General features: G+C 38.7%; 3 protein-coding genes across 3 annotated transcripts; 2 read left to right on the top strand and 1 right to left on the bottom strand.

Moving 5' to 3' along the window:
* Positions 1–433: 433 nt before the first annotated feature.
* Positions 434–4,552, bottom strand: nkx6-3 (NK6 homeobox 3). The gene is made up of 3 exons (XM_085179842.1): positions 2,605–4,552; positions 1,856–2,025; positions 434–1,496 (listed from the first exon to the last, which is right to left on the bottom strand). The coding sequence occupies exons 1-3, from the start codon at positions 3,017–3,019 to the stop codon at positions 1,266–1,268; spliced, it is 816 nt and encodes a 271-aa protein (XP_085035968.1). The 5' UTR covers positions 3,020–4,552; the 3' UTR covers positions 434–1,265.
* Positions 4,553–6,076: 1,524 nt separating this feature from the next.
* Positions 6,077–9,744, top strand: LOC146507037 (E3 ubiquitin-protein ligase NEURL3-like). Its single transcript, XM_085179841.1, has 4 exons — positions 6,077–6,435; positions 7,132–7,641; positions 7,762–7,905; positions 8,024–9,744. Exons 1-4 carry the CDS (start codon positions 6,255–6,257, stop codon positions 8,185–8,187), a joined length of 999 nt encoding a protein of 332 aa, XP_085035967.1. The 5' UTR covers positions 6,077–6,254; the 3' UTR covers positions 8,188–9,744.
* An 805-nt stretch (positions 9,745–10,549) lies between these two features.
* Positions 10,550–15,656, top strand: LOC146507036 (E3 ubiquitin-protein ligase NEURL3-like). Its single transcript, XM_085179838.1, has 4 exons — positions 10,550–10,865; positions 11,522–12,031; positions 12,166–12,312; positions 12,432–15,656. The coding sequence occupies exons 1-4, from the start codon at positions 10,808–10,810 to the stop codon at positions 12,590–12,592; spliced, it is 876 nt and encodes a 291-aa protein (XP_085035964.1). The 5' UTR covers positions 10,550–10,807; the 3' UTR covers positions 12,593–15,656.
* Positions 15,657–16,554: the final 898 nt, after the last annotated feature.

The raw sequence follows: 16,554 nt of genomic DNA, 5'->3' as shown, positions 1-16,554 counted from the left end.
AGACCAAAACACATCTTTCTTAACACTTGCAAGAACAACTACCTTTTTTTCAGACTTTTCTTTGAAGCAAAATGTGATTTTCTTAGCAGCATTCCTATGCTTTTGTTCTGACAGTCATCAGACCTTATATCCTGTCAGCTGGATAAACCACAGCCAGCTTCAAGTCACTGAGCCTAAAAGGTGACCAAGCTGCTCTGCTGGTATTGATTTGAAGTTGAAATGGGTTGCAGAGGTCATTGTCTTCAATTAAGCCCCACCAAACTAGTAAATCACACTAGAATTGACCTTTGACCTTCTTTAGCTTTTGTGCCTTTGCTTTGGCCCCTTTAACCAGCTACCACATCAGCATAACTCAAGACCCAAATTGTCTACATTTAAGTTTGATTTTTCACATTACAAAAGACAAAAAAGACATGTCTGATAAATAATTAATAATAATTTAATGTGCACGGTAATTTTTTTTATATCATACACCTTGATATTTTTACAGTGTGTTTAAAAAGCAAGTATGAGTACAAAGCAAAGTCAAAGACTTGGATTTGAACCAACTTAAAGCTAAAATCTAATTAAAGCAAACAAACTGTAGACTATTAAAACACTTTACAGCATGTCAGCACTGTCTGCTTACCTTTTATTGTTCCGGCCACACCCCCACTTTTAAAAAGTCTACCTTTCTAGTTTGTTGGCCCGCATGAAACCGTATACGTTAGAATGCGTGTCATATGATCCGCATTCTCTTCTCTGGCCTTTTTGTAACGATCACGGAAAATCTCCTTGTTCTGGGAAATTATACTCAAAAGTAAATTCAAACTGCCTTTTAATTTTAGCGTCTACTTTAGGGGTAAAGGCTCTGTGATCTTAGTGTTTTATGGTATATAGAGTTTACTAAAGCATTTAGACAGCATTATGCAAATCACGCAAGGATTTAGAAGAGCTTTATTTTGAAATACGCATAACTGAAAACGACCCAGCTGTTCAAAATTGGAGTGCAGGAATAACTTAAGGTTACTTTCTGTGACATAAGTAACTGTGTAACAAGCCAGAGATATAGATTTTTTTTACAGTAACCGTTTAAAGACTGTGTCAGTTCGACCTTTTAATGTTTTTTGTCGGGCCTTTTCCGATCATGCGAAACAGCTCAGCAGTTAAACGTATTGCGAACTAGTTTGAAATTTATTACAGCATGCATATGTGCTGAGAGATTTTTATGCCTGTACGTGTGTGTCTGTGTGTGCCTGTGTAGCCTATAGCCTGCAGGAAGTGCATCAGATGTGGTGCGGCCCGAGGCGAAGGACAGAGAAAGCCCTGCGGTGTTTGCGCAGCAGCAATCGGATCTTATCGTCGTCAGAGTCGGGGTCTAGAGGCTTGTTGTACTCCTCGTCCTCCACCTCATTCTCCGAGGCCTCTCCGGCCGCCCCCGAGTGGTTGGTCTGTGTGGAGCTGGGCTCAGAGGCGCTCTTCTTCCTCCACTTGGTGCGCCGGTTCTGAAACCAAACCTGAAAACACAACGGGGGAGTTGTCATCTAACTCCCGTAGACCGGAGCCCTGCAGCTTATCGAGTATTCTTTTAAGCATTGTGTTACAAGAAAAGGTATGGAAAAATAATCTGTGTCCCCATTTCTGCTTGAGGGTGAGTATGTGCTGGTATATGATCTGCAGATTTCTATCGCTGCACTTGAATTTACACACGACATGTATGCTTTTTTATGTAGCAGCTTTCAAAACAAGACAACACTACTGGGTATAAAAAATAAATACACCACAAGGAATATATATCAGTGACTGTCGAACACACACAAAAATAAAAATCTTATTTACACTCATCTCAAATGTAAGCAGATTCTGGCGACGTTACCTTGACTTGTGATTCAGTCATTCCCAGAGAATAAGCCAGTCTCGCTCTCTCTGGCCCTGCCAAATACTTTGTCTGCTCAAAAGTTTTCTCCAGAGCAAATATCTGATGTCCACTAAATGTCGGTCTGGTGTGTTTTTTCCTGCTGGACATCTCCCCAAGAGGACCACTGCCTGAAAAAAATAAAAAATAAAAACACATTACATGAAACTGATGTATGACACAGGACTGAATGTTTCTGCCTGAAATGCCACAGCATTTTGGCTCATTGCTCAGGAAAAAAATGACCGCATATATATTTCCCTCGTAGACTGCATGTATTTGTTGTTTATACACTGAACCGAAGTAAAATGTCTCCATTTGTGAATTAAATGAAACATAATTTTTCAATCATCTACATAATTAAATGAAATCTTTTGAATGAATATTTGACATGTTTATTAAATAAATTGGTTTAAAAGATCTGTTTGTATTTTCCTTTAGTCTGCACAACTTCTAATAAACAACAGATTGTTACATTTTAATAAATGGATTTTCAATGTTTTAATACAAAAAGAGAGAAAAAGTTTTAGTCATATCAAAAATCTAACGTCGAGTCTGAACTCAATAGATAACAACTTTATAACAGATCTGATTCTGAAATTTGTGTATTTACTGGATAATGTTTCCATTTTTAAAGTGGAAGATCAGAGTGCAATGACAGTGCTGAGGAGCTGCTGCTGCTGAGCCCGCTCTGCAGTATTTAGACTCACTGTTGGTGCATTGCTGCCTCCCTCCTCTCCACTCACAGCTGCTTTCTGCCCAGCAGTTTACACTGCGACTCTTCATCGGGCACTCGGCGCCGGGTTTGGAGAAGCCACCCAGTGAGGAATTGTAGTCTCGATTGTAGTACATGGAAGTGCTGGTGACAGAAGGGCTGAACCCCCCCATGCTGGAGTATCCGGGCAGCAGGGTGGTGGTGCCCGAGGAACCCACCCCGACCATGGAGCGGCTCAGGATGTCACTGATGCCATGAGGCGTCCCTGGCTGCAGCTGGCTGTTCAGGCCCGGGCTGAGCTTGTAGAAGGAGTTGGGCATTGAGTACTGGCACACTGGTGCCTTGATGTCTGAGGGGAACTGGTTGAGGCTGTTGTTAAACAGGAAAGACCCCTGGATGTTTGGATCCATGGGAAGTCTGGTAACTCTTCCTCTAGGTCTTATCAACACATCCAATGAGATCCAAGTAGAAAAAGATATTTGGTGGCCAAAGAAGGAGCTCTCTCACCAGCAGATGAGGTCGGAGTTTGGTACCACACCCTCTCTCTCCAGATAGTCAAACAATTAGGAGCACGAGCAGCAAAGTCTCTGATCTTTGTCAAAGTTGCCACCACATCCGAAAAATAAACTTCACTCGCACATTTGATTTCTTCTTATCCACAGCTTGGCATGTGATAGCTCCATATCTGAAGTCTCCTGCGAGTCCTCTGGACACGGATTTTAGTGTTCTCCGAAAGACATATGCCTCCCGCTGGCTCCCTCCTCAGAAATCATAAATAAGCAGTATCTGGAAATGGAGTGGCACCTTGATAAAGATAGGCCACATTAGAATGCAGCTTGGGATTGGCCTGGGTCTCGCAGCATTAATGCCATTCTATTGGCTCCTCGGTGAAAGCCAAGCCTTTTATTGGAAGGCAGCAGATTAATAGTGTTTTGAACAGGTGGAGTGGGAACAAGTTGATTTTTTGATGGCCTGCCATGTGTGAGTGCAGCTGGAGTGAAGAGGAGGAGTGGAGGAAGGGTTCCCCTGTTTCCTAGTTTGATAGCAGAACAGTCCAGTTTTGTATAAAGAAAATGTTAAATGTTTGTTGTATATTATATAATTATAAAATGAAAAACAAAACATAAAGACAAGGTTTACAGATAGACATTCGTAAATCTGTGATGTGTGAGGATTTGGTCTATCATTATTTATTTTCCTCTTTCCTATTCCTATTTATAAATCTATTTACCTCCACCGAGGCATTATCAGAAAGGTGATCAATCTAAGCACCACCCTTAGTCAAATATATACTCACTGGCCACTTCATTAAGTACACCTCTACAACTGCTGGTTAATACAAATATCTAACAGCCAGTTACAAGGCAGCAACTCAGTGAACTGAAGCATGTAGATGCGATTAAGACAACCTGTTCAAAGCAAGTATCGAAATGGAGAAGAAAGATGATTTACATGAGTTTTAAGGTTTTTGAGGCTGGTTCTGAGGGAATCTCTTCCTGTTAAAATGCCATTTTTCCTTCCCACAGTCACCAAGTGCTTGCTCATAAGTAGGTTGTTTTATTGTTGGGGTTTTCTCTGTATTATCGTGAGGTCTTTATAAAGCACCTAGAGGCAACTGTTTTTGTGATTTGGTGCCATAGAAATGAAACTGGATTGAACTGAATTGCCATTATAAGATTCTGCTGAGACATTTGGAGGGTAGGGTCAGAATTTGGCATGAAAACAAAATGAAACCATGGATCCACCCTGGCTTCTTGTTGTTGGTAGGATATTTTCTTGGTTTTGAACCCCTTAGTGCCAAGTGACATAAACTCCACAGCCTACCTGAGTGTTGTTATTCACAACATTTGTTCCTTTATAACCACAGTACACACATGTTCTGGTGGGTGTCACAGAGCTCAAATAATCTCAAACTGGTTTCTTGAACATGAAAATGACTTCACTGTACTCACTTGGCCCCTGTGAGATCTCATTTTAATAGAACACCTTTGACATGTGGTGGAACAGGAGCTTTGCATCAAGGATGCACAGAAACTATGTTGCTGCAGATTTGACAGTGTGGGCCAAAATCTCTGAAGAACATTTTTAGCACCTTGTTGAATTAGGACACTGAGAATTAAGGGAGGAAAAAAATGCAGTAAAGTTGCTCCTGTGGCCCAGCACCTTACAGAGTTTTACTTTAATTTGTCGCACATCTATATCTTTAATCTCTTTAAACAAAATGTGTCTTACACAGAGTTGTGAGGCAAAGGACATTGGTTAAATTAAATGCAATTTGGTCACAATATTCACTGGCAAAATCTCATTTCTTATTTTATTTATCAGTGTAATAATGTGCCATGTAATCCACTCTGTTTTTGCACATTAACCAACTATTCAGGAGGACAGGCAACTGTGTCATTTAACTATGTGGCATAAAATAAAAACCCATCAGATTTTATAATCATGCAAATGAATTGTTGTGATTTATATTAGAGTTATTCTGTGGACTTGTTTCTGGGAAACAGCAGCAGCACAGTGGCTGCTTTGAAAAGAGTTAATGACTCAGGCAGACCTTGGTTTCTGTGTTGCAATGGCTTTAGCACAATTTCCTCATCCATTATCATGTAGGTTAAACATGTCCCGTGGGAGGACTATTTCCGGCCTCATATCTGGACTTTTCTTTTTCGTGTTTCTTGGAATTTCTTTAACTATTTGATTACAGTTTAATAATAAACCTTTATGTAAACTTACAGATATCAGGTTATGACTTTTATTATTTGTATTTTTTTGTTTTTTAAATAAAGTACTCAAATGCTTTAAGTGCATGACATATGGAAAGTATTGCATTCTTAACCCAAAAGGCGCAAAATACAAGTTGAATGACATAATTAGTGTACACAACACGCTCTTCTCATTTTACAATCAGTTTTACACGTTGGAACACATCGCTGCTCTTACGTACAGTCTATCACTGACGAAATGTTGGGATTTTCTTGGGAAAAGGGGGAGAGCTGGTAAATTTCCGAACGTCATGATCTCACAAGCTATAATTTCGTCCTGTCACGGGACCTGAGCAGCCAATCATAGCGCCCGTAGAGGGCGACACATCCGCTTTTGGGATTAATCACAACCAGCCAGAGATGTGTAATGAAGCGTCACCTGCTTCCATTGCAGGCATGTCCCTTTAAGTTCACACTCACAGTCATTCCGGAAAATAATATGTTGGATATGGTGAAAAATTTCCACGATGCAAATCTTAAAACAAGATAATGTAATTGGTATTTAATGTGTTTAATGGGAAGGAGGCTGCACTGCATTTCTGATAGAAACAGCAGTGAGTGCAGCATGTTAAGTGAAGAAAACGATACTGAAAAATCTTTTTGAGACAGTGATACAGGACCAAACGCATTCTTATTCGCCATGAACATTGTCTTTTGTCCTAAGCCACAAAATAATTACAGATAATGAAAATGAAACTAGTTGCATGTGAGCAGAATTCACACATATCATAATGTGTCTGTGTGCTTTTTTGTTTGAACTTTTACTCCAAAGGTCAGTACCTAAAAAGAAGTCACGAGACAAACAGTCGTCTATGGGAAAAAAAAAAAAAACCTACCCTGGTCTTTTTTTTTTCGGGGGGGATTTTAGGTGAATTTCCAAAGTATGGCTCCTCCCTCCCGTCCGTCCCACTTCTTTAACTTGTCATGCTGCAATTGTTTCTATTTCCAAACCACATGTGCTCCAGACCAACACACAGACGCGATCACATCTTCTATTCAGACGCATATGAGAAATATTACTTATCTCTTCAAGATGGTGAAGAAGAGCAACAACACGAACTCCGGTAAGTCCTTATAGAGAATTTGATGCATAAAAAGCAACAAGAAAAAGTTGTAATTGATTTTACTAAATGAAAGAGCAATACAAATTCAATTTCACATGTTAGTAGCATTTTTTTCTTTTTGTGTGTAAAAGATATTTTCTAAACTGTTCATTAAGAAATGTTTTATGGCTGCGGCACCACTGCAGATAAGAGAGGGAGAACAGAAAGTTTATATTTTACAGGAAATGGTCTGCTTGTTACTAATGAAGGTATACGCAATAACTGTGTGAGTCACACCTGCAAGATAAATCTTTGAAACTGCCTTGCAGACGAAGCTGACTGCAACTCACCTTTGACAGATAGATGAGGCAACTTGTAGAGTTCACTTTAAGCTTAAGGTTACTAAGCGTGGATGAAACTTCATGTACTTGTCAAAAGTGAACACTCTTGAACTACTATATTAGTTACGTTAACATGATTTATAAAATAATTACTAATACATAGATCAAATATTAACAAATAAAATTTCACAAGAATGTTTTGTTAAAGTAAATGATCACACTCACACAGTTTGAATCTGACTGATGATAGATCATAGAACCTGTTAATTAACCATTAAATGCAAGTATATTGTTACAATAATCAGTGATTTTCATTTACTAAACCATGTTCTGCCTGTAAAATAATTTGTTGTGTTTGTGTTTTTATTCTTTGTAGTTCTCCAGTCAGAGGTGTCACACAGATGCAGTCTGCTCTGTCTCGGTCCTCTGAACTTCCACCGTCAGGCTGTGGGGGAAAAGATCTGCCTGAGTCATGGAGATCGACTCGCAGAGAAGACCGAGGCCACGTTCAAGAATGGGCTGGTGTTCAGCAGCCGTCCAGTGAGAGTCCAGGAGAGGATTCGACTGAAAGTGCAGAGGGATTCATTAATCTGGGATGGGGCTCTGCGTGTGGGCTTCACCAACGTGCCACCCTCAGCCAAATCTCTACCTCTGCCCTGCATGGCCATTCCCAACCTCACTGACAAGCCTGGACACTGGGCTGTTCCACTGGATGAATCTGTTTGTGAAGCAGGTTCAGAGCTGAAGTTTTGGGTTTCTCGTGGTGGCAGCATATACGTAGCTGTCAACAACAGGCAGCACAAGTTGCTGACAGGAGTGGACCTCAGCCAGCCTCTGTGGGCCATGATAGACATTTACGGGCAGACGTGCTCCATTTTGCTCCTAGGCAAGTTCACTAGAACCACAGTTACAGCAGCTTTTCTTGGTGTCCAAAGGCACAGCATGCTCTGACAGTGATAAATGTTGTCTGAATGCCTATTAAAACATTTTTTTCTCTTTGCTGCAGGTTCAGAGAAATGTAAGCTGTTTTGCACCAGAAGATCGTGTCCTCCACCTGAATCCCTCACTTCACTTGCTGGTTCAGTTTCTGATGTTTCAGACTTCACTGATGATGACTGCATCTCCTGTCTTGACGCAGAAGTCCCAACAGGTAAAAAGAGTCCTTTTAAACATTGCTGATTTCAGTTGCACATTTCTGACCACAGAGTGTGGTCTCATTTCCTGATGTCACATTTTTCTAATTTGGGATCTCTCTGTTCTGGTCACAGATATAGCCTGTGCGGTGTGCATGGTGAAAGAGGCCAGAATCACACTGCCGTGTGGCCACCGGTGTTTATGTAAACACTGCAACTCCAGAGTTTTTCAGGAGTTTGGCACCTGCCCGCTGTGTCGACACAAGATCACAGCTCCATCGGCAGAGGAGCTGGTCTAAGCTCCGAGACAGAAGCCAGAAATCACCAAAGAGAAGTTACAGAGTGACTGTAACAGTGAAAATACTACACTAAATGCAAAATCTGCTGCTATTTATATATTATTTATAATGATAACTTTGTCTGTACAGTGTACCTTTCTACCTCGATGCAAATCTTAAAGAAGTGTTGTATTTTTGTATGTCTGAAAATTGTAATGTGTTGATGGTAAAAAAGATAAACTCTATTATGTTTTAAGGGTTAAAAAAAACCCTCAAAAACAATATTTTTCAATGAAGTGTGTTTTGGAAAAGAAGCATCTGTCTACACCTCATATCTCTACAGTCAGGAATGAGCAGACGTGAAAATAAATGTTGGTTTTCAGATAAGAGCAGATTGTGTGGCTGATTGTAAGAACAGAAACGTGCTACAACGTGTTCATTTCCAAACATGCATTTGTGTTTGCACGTAGGAAGAATAATGATGGAAATATGCATAAAAAAATTACACAAACAAGAGCAGACTGTGTGGCTGATAATAGAAAAACTACACTCCCAAATCACTGATCAGGTCATGTTGTGGTCACCAAACATAACCATAGCAATCTTAATTTAACACAAACACATTTTTTTACCTTTTAATTTACAAAAATATGTTTATATAATTCTTTAAATGTGAAAGTAAATTAACCTAGTTCCATCATTACTTGCTTTTTACATATTTCAATATTTATAAAATGTTTCATCAAACTAAAAATAAATAATCAGAGTGAATTATTACATAAAAGTGGTCAAAATAAACTGAAACAGCAAAGATTTGTTTGCACTTTGTCCTTCAAGGCCAAAATGAACACAATCAGACATGTTTGTGCTGCCTTTGAGTTTGTGTTCAGTACTTAAAGTTGGTGTTTATGAGTAAAAACTAACAATATTAAATCAATCTGTGAACAGAAAACGTAACAACAGTAAGACCTTTGATGTGAGCAGAAATGGGCAGTAACGCATTTAAGGTAACGTGCTTTCAAGTAATGAGTAAAGCAGGGGATTACTATTACAAAAAAAGTAATTCGATTACTGTTACTTTCCTGTAAGCACGCTGCGTTACTAAACCGTGATTTTGTTCGCGGGAGTGTCTCGTGACAATGACGTACGAGCGTGCGACGCCCGTGGCAACAACAGATGCGTGTTGATCAGCAATGGATAATATGGAGTGTGGGAGACAGTACGGCCATGCAGCATTTAAAGCGTGGACGTACTGACCTTACTTTGAGTTTGATTCCCATAAAAAGTGACAAAAACATTAGCTTCCGCTGTACACACTGCGTGGGAACAGGAATGTGAAATTCACAGAGAAACCCCGGCATCCCCCCACTGACATGACCACTGCGGCACCAGGCAAACTTCCGCCTGCTCCACTCCTGCTAAACAGGTGAAAATAGACTCAAGAGCGACAGGACTTAGTGCCACTGAATCTTTGATTTAATTTATTTTTTGCTGTGTTTTACTTGCATCTATTTGAAAGAGTGAATATAAACATAAAAAAATAATTTTATTTTATATGCTGGAATATGCAGAAAGTAGGTTAAAAAATGTCTCCAAGTCAAAGACTTGCATGTATATTTTTTGCTTAATGCAATATGCATAAAGTTAAAAGATTAAAACAAATAAAACAATTTTTAAAAGAGACTTTTTCACTTGATTCAATTTTATATGATGGATTATGCTGAATAAATAGAATTGGGATAAAATGTCTGTTGCTTTATTAGATATTCAGGTTGTGTATCATGTTTTTAAAAAGTAACTAAGTAATAAAGTAAATAATTATTTTTGAAAATAAGTAACCAGTAAAGTAACAGGATTACTTTCTTGGAGCAGTAGTCACTAATTAGTAACTAATTACTATTTTTAAGTAACTTGACCAACACTGGTCTTTAGGTTTCCTGATGTCTTCATTTAGCTTATATTGGCGCTCCAACACACCCAACTGTGAACACAAGTTAATTTAGATATCCATAAATGTTGGTATGTCCACTGTAACAAAGAGCTCAAAAAAGCCCCAAATTCAGGACTCCAAACTCTTGGAAAAATTGCAAATTCAAAAACTTTAAATCCAGATGATGGTCGTTTCAATCATTTTGTGGATTCAAACCATTCAGGAGGAGCAGAGGATACCTGAAATAAAAAAAATAAAAAACAGGCAAAAAATCTACAACATGTATAAAATAGAAGAAAAGTTCAAACTTGAATTCAAAAGGGAAAAAAAGCAAATTAGAACGACAGCAGCAATATGTCACTACTGAAAGAACAACACAGGTAATAGGAGAAGCCACAGAGGTGGTACAGATGATTAAATAATTAAAATAATTTTCTCAAACCAAGGTGGAGAAACTGATGAAACTAACAAGGGTGCAAAGAACATTGGAATAAAAAAAATAAAAGAGGAAATGACTAATAATCAAATCACCAAATTGTGTTATTGTTCACATCAGGTAATTTTCCAAACTTTGGTGCCTCCCTCTGTCCCTCCCCATTCCCTTTACTGGTGATGCTGGGCGTGTGTTCATACTTCACGTACTTCATCATTCAAAGGTAGTCAACACTCATGACTTGATGACTCTCAACCTCATCATCCATCAGGACTCGCATGACAAGATTTATTTGCACCTTCAAGATGGCAAGAGAAAGTAAGAACAAGAACTCTGGTAAGTCTTTACAGAGAATTTTATATCTCAGTTTGATAAAGGAATCATTATCAAGCTGATGTTTGGTTGCAAAAATCAACTTACAGCAGCTCATTTCATTCGTTTACAGAAACTTAATGCAGAAACAAGACAATGCAAAAGTAAACATTGAAAAACAGCAAAGTGCCATAAAGCAAGTGATTAGCAAATGAGTTCAAAGACAGAGTGATAATAATGAGCTGCACACTGAAGTTTCTTGTAAAAAGAAACTAGAAGCTTTGTTTCTTTGGAAATTAAAATCTTTCCACTGATGATAAAACACAGAAAACAAATAAACACAGGCCATCTAGTGGACTGAGACGGCAACACAGACTTCACCAAACAAACGCTGCAATCTCCAGCACTGAATTTCTCAGCTTGGATGAAGTCCAGACCAAACAAGCTTCTTTGTGAAACCACAGCAGTTTTCTGTTTACATGTTTATCTATTTCTAGACTGTTAAGAGGAAACTTTGGCTTGAAATGTATTATTAAATATGAATCAATAACTTTGATATGTAGCTTCTTTTAATTAAGTAAATGTGATATGTCACCTACCTAAATGTGCAGTTAAAAAATCTTAAATAATTCTTAGGACACAGACATGGTTTCATATGTTTCCATTTTCTATCTTTGTAGTTCTTCAGTCAGAGGTGTCACACAGATGCAGCTCACGCTGTCTTGGTCCTCTGACCTTCCACAATCAGGCTGTGGGAGAAAAGGTCCGCTTGAGTCATGGAGGTCGACTTGCAGAGAAGACTGAAAACACCTTCAAGAATGGGCTGGTGTTCAGCAGCCGTCCAGTGAAGGTCCAGGAAAAGATTCGTCTGAGAGTGCAGAGGGATTCGACCAACTGGCAGGGAGCTCTGCGTGTGGGCTTTACCACTATGCCACCCTCAGCCAGATCTCTACCTCTGCCCTGCATGGCCATCCCCAACCTCACTGGCAAGCCTGGACACTGGGCTGTGCCTGTAAATGAATCCTACTGCCAAGCAGGTTCAGAGCTGGAGTTTTGGGTTTCTGATGGTGGCAGCATATACGTAGTTGTCAGCAACAGGCAGCACAAGTTGCTGACAGGAGTGGACCTCAGCCAGCCTCTGTGGGCCATGATAGACGTCTACGGGCAGACGCGCTCCATTTTACTCCTAGGCAAGTTCAACCACAGTTATATTTGCCTTACAGCAGGTTTTTCCTGTTCTGTGAAGCCAGAGCATTTCACATGCTCTGACAGCGATAAATGTTGTCTGAATGACTTTTAAAATATTATTTTCTCTGTGCTGCAGGCTCAGAGAAAAAAGATCTATTTTGTACCAAAAGATCCTGTCCTGCACCTGAACCCCTCACCTCACCTGATGCTTACAGTCACTTTGGTTCAGTTTCAGACTTCAGTTGTGATGACTCCTCCTGTCTTGACATGAAAATGCCAGAAGGTGAAAACAGTCCCTTCAAAAGTCGCTATCTGATTTCAGTTGCACATTTGACACAGAGTGTGGTCTCATTTCCTGATGTCACATTTATCTAATTCAGGATCTCTCTCTTCTGCTCACAGATATAACCTGTGTGGTGTGCATGGTGAAAGAGGCCAGAATCACACTGCTGTGTGGCCACCGGTGTTTATGTAAACACTGCAACTCCAGAGTTTTTCAGGAGTTTGGCACCTGCCCGCTGTGTCGACACGAGATCAGAGCTTCATCAGCTCTGATCTTGTGAGTAGTGGTGTGTTTCAAGTCTGGTCTGAGCTCCAAGACAGAAGCCAGAAATCACCAAAGAGAAGCTACAGAGTGACTGTTACAGTGAAAATACTGCACTTAATGCAAAATCTGCTGCTATTTATATATTATTTATAATGATAACTTTGTCTGTACTGTATACTTTTCTACCTCGATGCAAATCTTAAAGAAGTGTTGTATTTTTGTATGTCTAAAAATTGTAATGTGTTGATGGTAAAAAACATAAACTCTACTATGTTTTAAGGGTACATGCTGTAAAAAAAACCCTCAAAAACAATTGTTTCAATGAAGCGTGTTTAGGAAAAGAAGCATCTGTCCACAGCTCATATCTCTACAGTCAGGAATGAGCGGAAGTAAAAATAAATGTTGGTTTTCAGATAAGAGCAGATTGTGTGGCTGATTGTAAGAACAGAAACGTGCTACAACGTGTTCATTTCCAAACATGCATTTGTGTTTGCACGTAGGAAGAATAATGATGCAAATATGCATAAAAAATGACACTCTCAAATCACCAATCAGGTCATGTTGTGGTCACCAAACATTACCCTTTATCCTTTAACATTGTAATCCACAAACATACACTGTAAAAAAATTGTAATATAAAAGTATTTTACTGTGTATTTTACATATTTGTACTGTTCTTCTAGAATATCATTCAATTTTCATAAATAGACTGTGATTTTATACTTTAATTTAAAATGTAAATTAACGTAAAATCACTGTAAATGTAATAAAACGGAATTTTCTTGTTTTTTAAATGTATTTGTCTGTACATATGCATATTTAGATTATTAAAATACATTCACAATAATTTCACAAATATATCATAATTTCACAAATATTTGTCTGTTATTTGAAAGATTGAACTGTTAAATTTAAATGTAATGTGATGGAAAAATATATAAAATGATTCTTATAAACTTCTTTTACATCAAATAATTATTATTATTATTGTTATATAGGGCGATCGTGGCTCAAGCGTTGGCAGTTCGCCTTGTGATCCGAAAGTTGCCGGTTCGAGCCCCGGCTCGGACACTCTCGGTACCACTAGGTATCTAAAACCTAAAACCCTGGTTAAATAATGACACCAGGGAATGCAGACGGGCATGTAGAAAAGCGGAAAGAAAATGGAAAAAATACCATCTCCAAGTGTCGTTTGAGGCACTTAGAGAATCCCTGTCAAGTTACTGGAAAGTTGTAAGAGCAGCTAAAATAAAATACTTTTCCAAGATCGTGTCCAACAACTGTTATAAACCTCAGATTTAATTTGGTATTATAAACTCTTCTTAATCCTCCCACTGCTGATCCTCATATAGCAGTGAACATAACAAGTTGGAATCTAATGAAATTCTTCATTAATAAAATTGTAGATATTAGATCCCACATTATTCCTCCCATTTCTGACCCAGGTGTTTATACTCCAACCTTGGCTGTTTTTGATCACTTTGAGCCAGTATCCCTTTCATTACTTAATGAAGTAGTCAGAAACTTGAGACCTTCAAAATGTACCCTGGATATCATTCCACCTAGGTTACTGAAAGCTGTTTTTGACACTGTTGGTACATGTCTGCTTTCTATTGTCAATAGCAGTCTTCAGTCTGGGTCTGTTCCCTCTGATTTTAAACATGCTGTGGTGGAACCCATCCTTAAAAAGCAGAATCTGGACTCAACAGTTCTATCAAATTACCGCCCAATCTCTAAATTGTCCTTTTTGTCAAAAGTGCTGGAGAAAATTGTCCTTCTGCAGCTCCAGACCTTCTTAGAATAACATGACATTGGTGAACTATTCCAATCTGGTTTTAAAACGCACCACAGCACTGAAACCACTCTTTTAAAAGTTTCTAATGACCTTTTAACTTTTACCGACTCTGGAGATTCTGCTATTTTAATATTATTAGACCTCAGTGCTGCTTTCGACACAGTAGATCACAGGATTCTTATCTCTCGACTGGAACAATGTGCCGGAATTAAAGGGCTTGCTTTGGAATGGTTTAAATCCTACTTATCTAATCGTACTTTCTCTGTTAGATTCAGAGACACATTGTCTCCAAAGACGACCCTTTTTTGTGGGGTCCCCCAGGGCTCTATCCTTGGTCCAATCCTTTTTTCTCCCGTTGAAATCTATTTTTAAAAAATATGGAATTTCTTTTCACTGTTATGCAGATGATTCTCAGATTTACCTTCCACTAAATGAAAATCTGTCAATCCTCTCAAGGGACTGTTTGATTGTCTAGAAGATGTCAAGGCATTGATGGCTCTAAATTTTCTAAATCTAAATGAACAGAAAACTGAGGTCATTGTCTTTGGTCCTTCTGACCATTATGACCTTGGCCCCTTAGAAAATTATAAAAAAAATCATTTGCAAGAAATTTAGGGGTGATTTTTGACAGCAATTTAACATTTGATAAACAGATAAATAATGTAGTCAAAACCAGTCTCTTTCATCTTCGCCTAATTACAAAAGTTAAGCCCTTTCTCTGTTTCAGAGATTTTGAGAAAGTGATCCATGCCTTCATCTCATCTTGCCTCGACTTCTGTAATAGTCTCTACTCTGGTGTCACCTCTTCATCAATCGGTCGACTGCAGCTAATTCAAAACGCTGCAGCACGGCTCCTAACTGGCACACGCAATGAGATCATATATCTCCTATACTTCCATCACTACACTGGCTGCCAGTCAGCTTTCGAACTGACTTTAAGATCTTAACACTTGTTTTTAAGTCGTTGCATGGACTAGGCCCTACACATCTTGCTGATCTCCTAACCTGGTATTCTCCCCCAAGATCCTTGAAGTCTGCAGACCAAATGCTTTTTGTTATCGCTAGGTCCAGATTAAAACATAGAGGACACCGGGCATTTGCTGTGACTGCCCCCAAACTTTGGAATACATTGCCTTTGCATATCAGATCCTCCCCAACACTGGATACTTTAAAAAGTCGTCTAAAGACCCATTTTTATTCTCTGGCTTTTGGTTCATCACGAGTTTGTTACTATTATTATTTTTTTATGATTTTATTCTCTTTTTAAGGATTTTATTCTCTTCTAAAACACTATTCAGTTTTTTTTTTATGTTTACTGCCTTGTCCATTTTATTGTACAGTACTTTGGTCAACACCTGTTGTTTTAAAAGTGCTATATAAATAAACTTGAACTCGAACTTGAACTATATAATTATTTAAATGTGAATGTTTGGATTTGGATTGAAGTCATTAGAAATGTTGGTATGCCCACTTGGAAAAAGGATCCATAAAAGCCCCAAATTCAGGACTCCAAACTCAAAAAAATTCAAAAACTTTAAATCCAGGCGATGGTCCATTTAGTCATTTTGTGGAATCAAACCATTCAGGAGGAGCAGATGAAGCCTGAAAACCAAAAAAACAGGCAAAAAATCTAAAACATGGAGAGAGTGGGAAAAAAAAGGTTGAGGAAAGAAATGAGACTAGAGAAGGAAAGCATGAACGTGAGGGAAAAAACAAACATGTTCAAACTTGAAATCAAAAGAAAAAACATGCAAATTAGAACGACAGCAGCAATATGCTATGGAAAGAACAACATGGCAAATGGGGGAAACCACTGAGGTGGTACAGGTGAGAGAATAGCAAAACATGAGAACTTAGTGCAACAAGCAACTCCTCTTGAAAGGCCAGGGCTGTAGTCGTAGGGGCGTTGTTAAAAAACCCCAAAAAGTGTGTTGAACAGCTCACTCCATACCCTTTCATGTGATATATTGTTCTTGGTATGGTAAAAAAAAGGAAAGAAATAGACGACTGTTAAAACTCTGATTAAGTGACACAAAAACAAGACAATGCAAACATAAGCATTAAAAAGCTGCAAAGTGCCGTAAAGCAATTAGAGTTCAAAGAAAGAATGCTAATAATGAGCTGAACACTGAAGAGTTAAATGATGGCGATAAGAAAAAGAAACTACAAACTTTATGTTTCTG

The sequence above is a fragment of the Neolamprologus multifasciatus genome, chromosome 12, assembly GCF_963576455.1.
Source record: "Neolamprologus multifasciatus chromosome 12, fNeoMul1.2, whole genome shotgun sequence".
Classification (NCBI taxonomy): domain Eukaryota; kingdom Metazoa; phylum Chordata; class Actinopteri; order Cichliformes; family Cichlidae; genus Neolamprologus; species Neolamprologus multifasciatus.
This window is presented reverse-complemented; position numbering and strand designations above follow the sequence as displayed.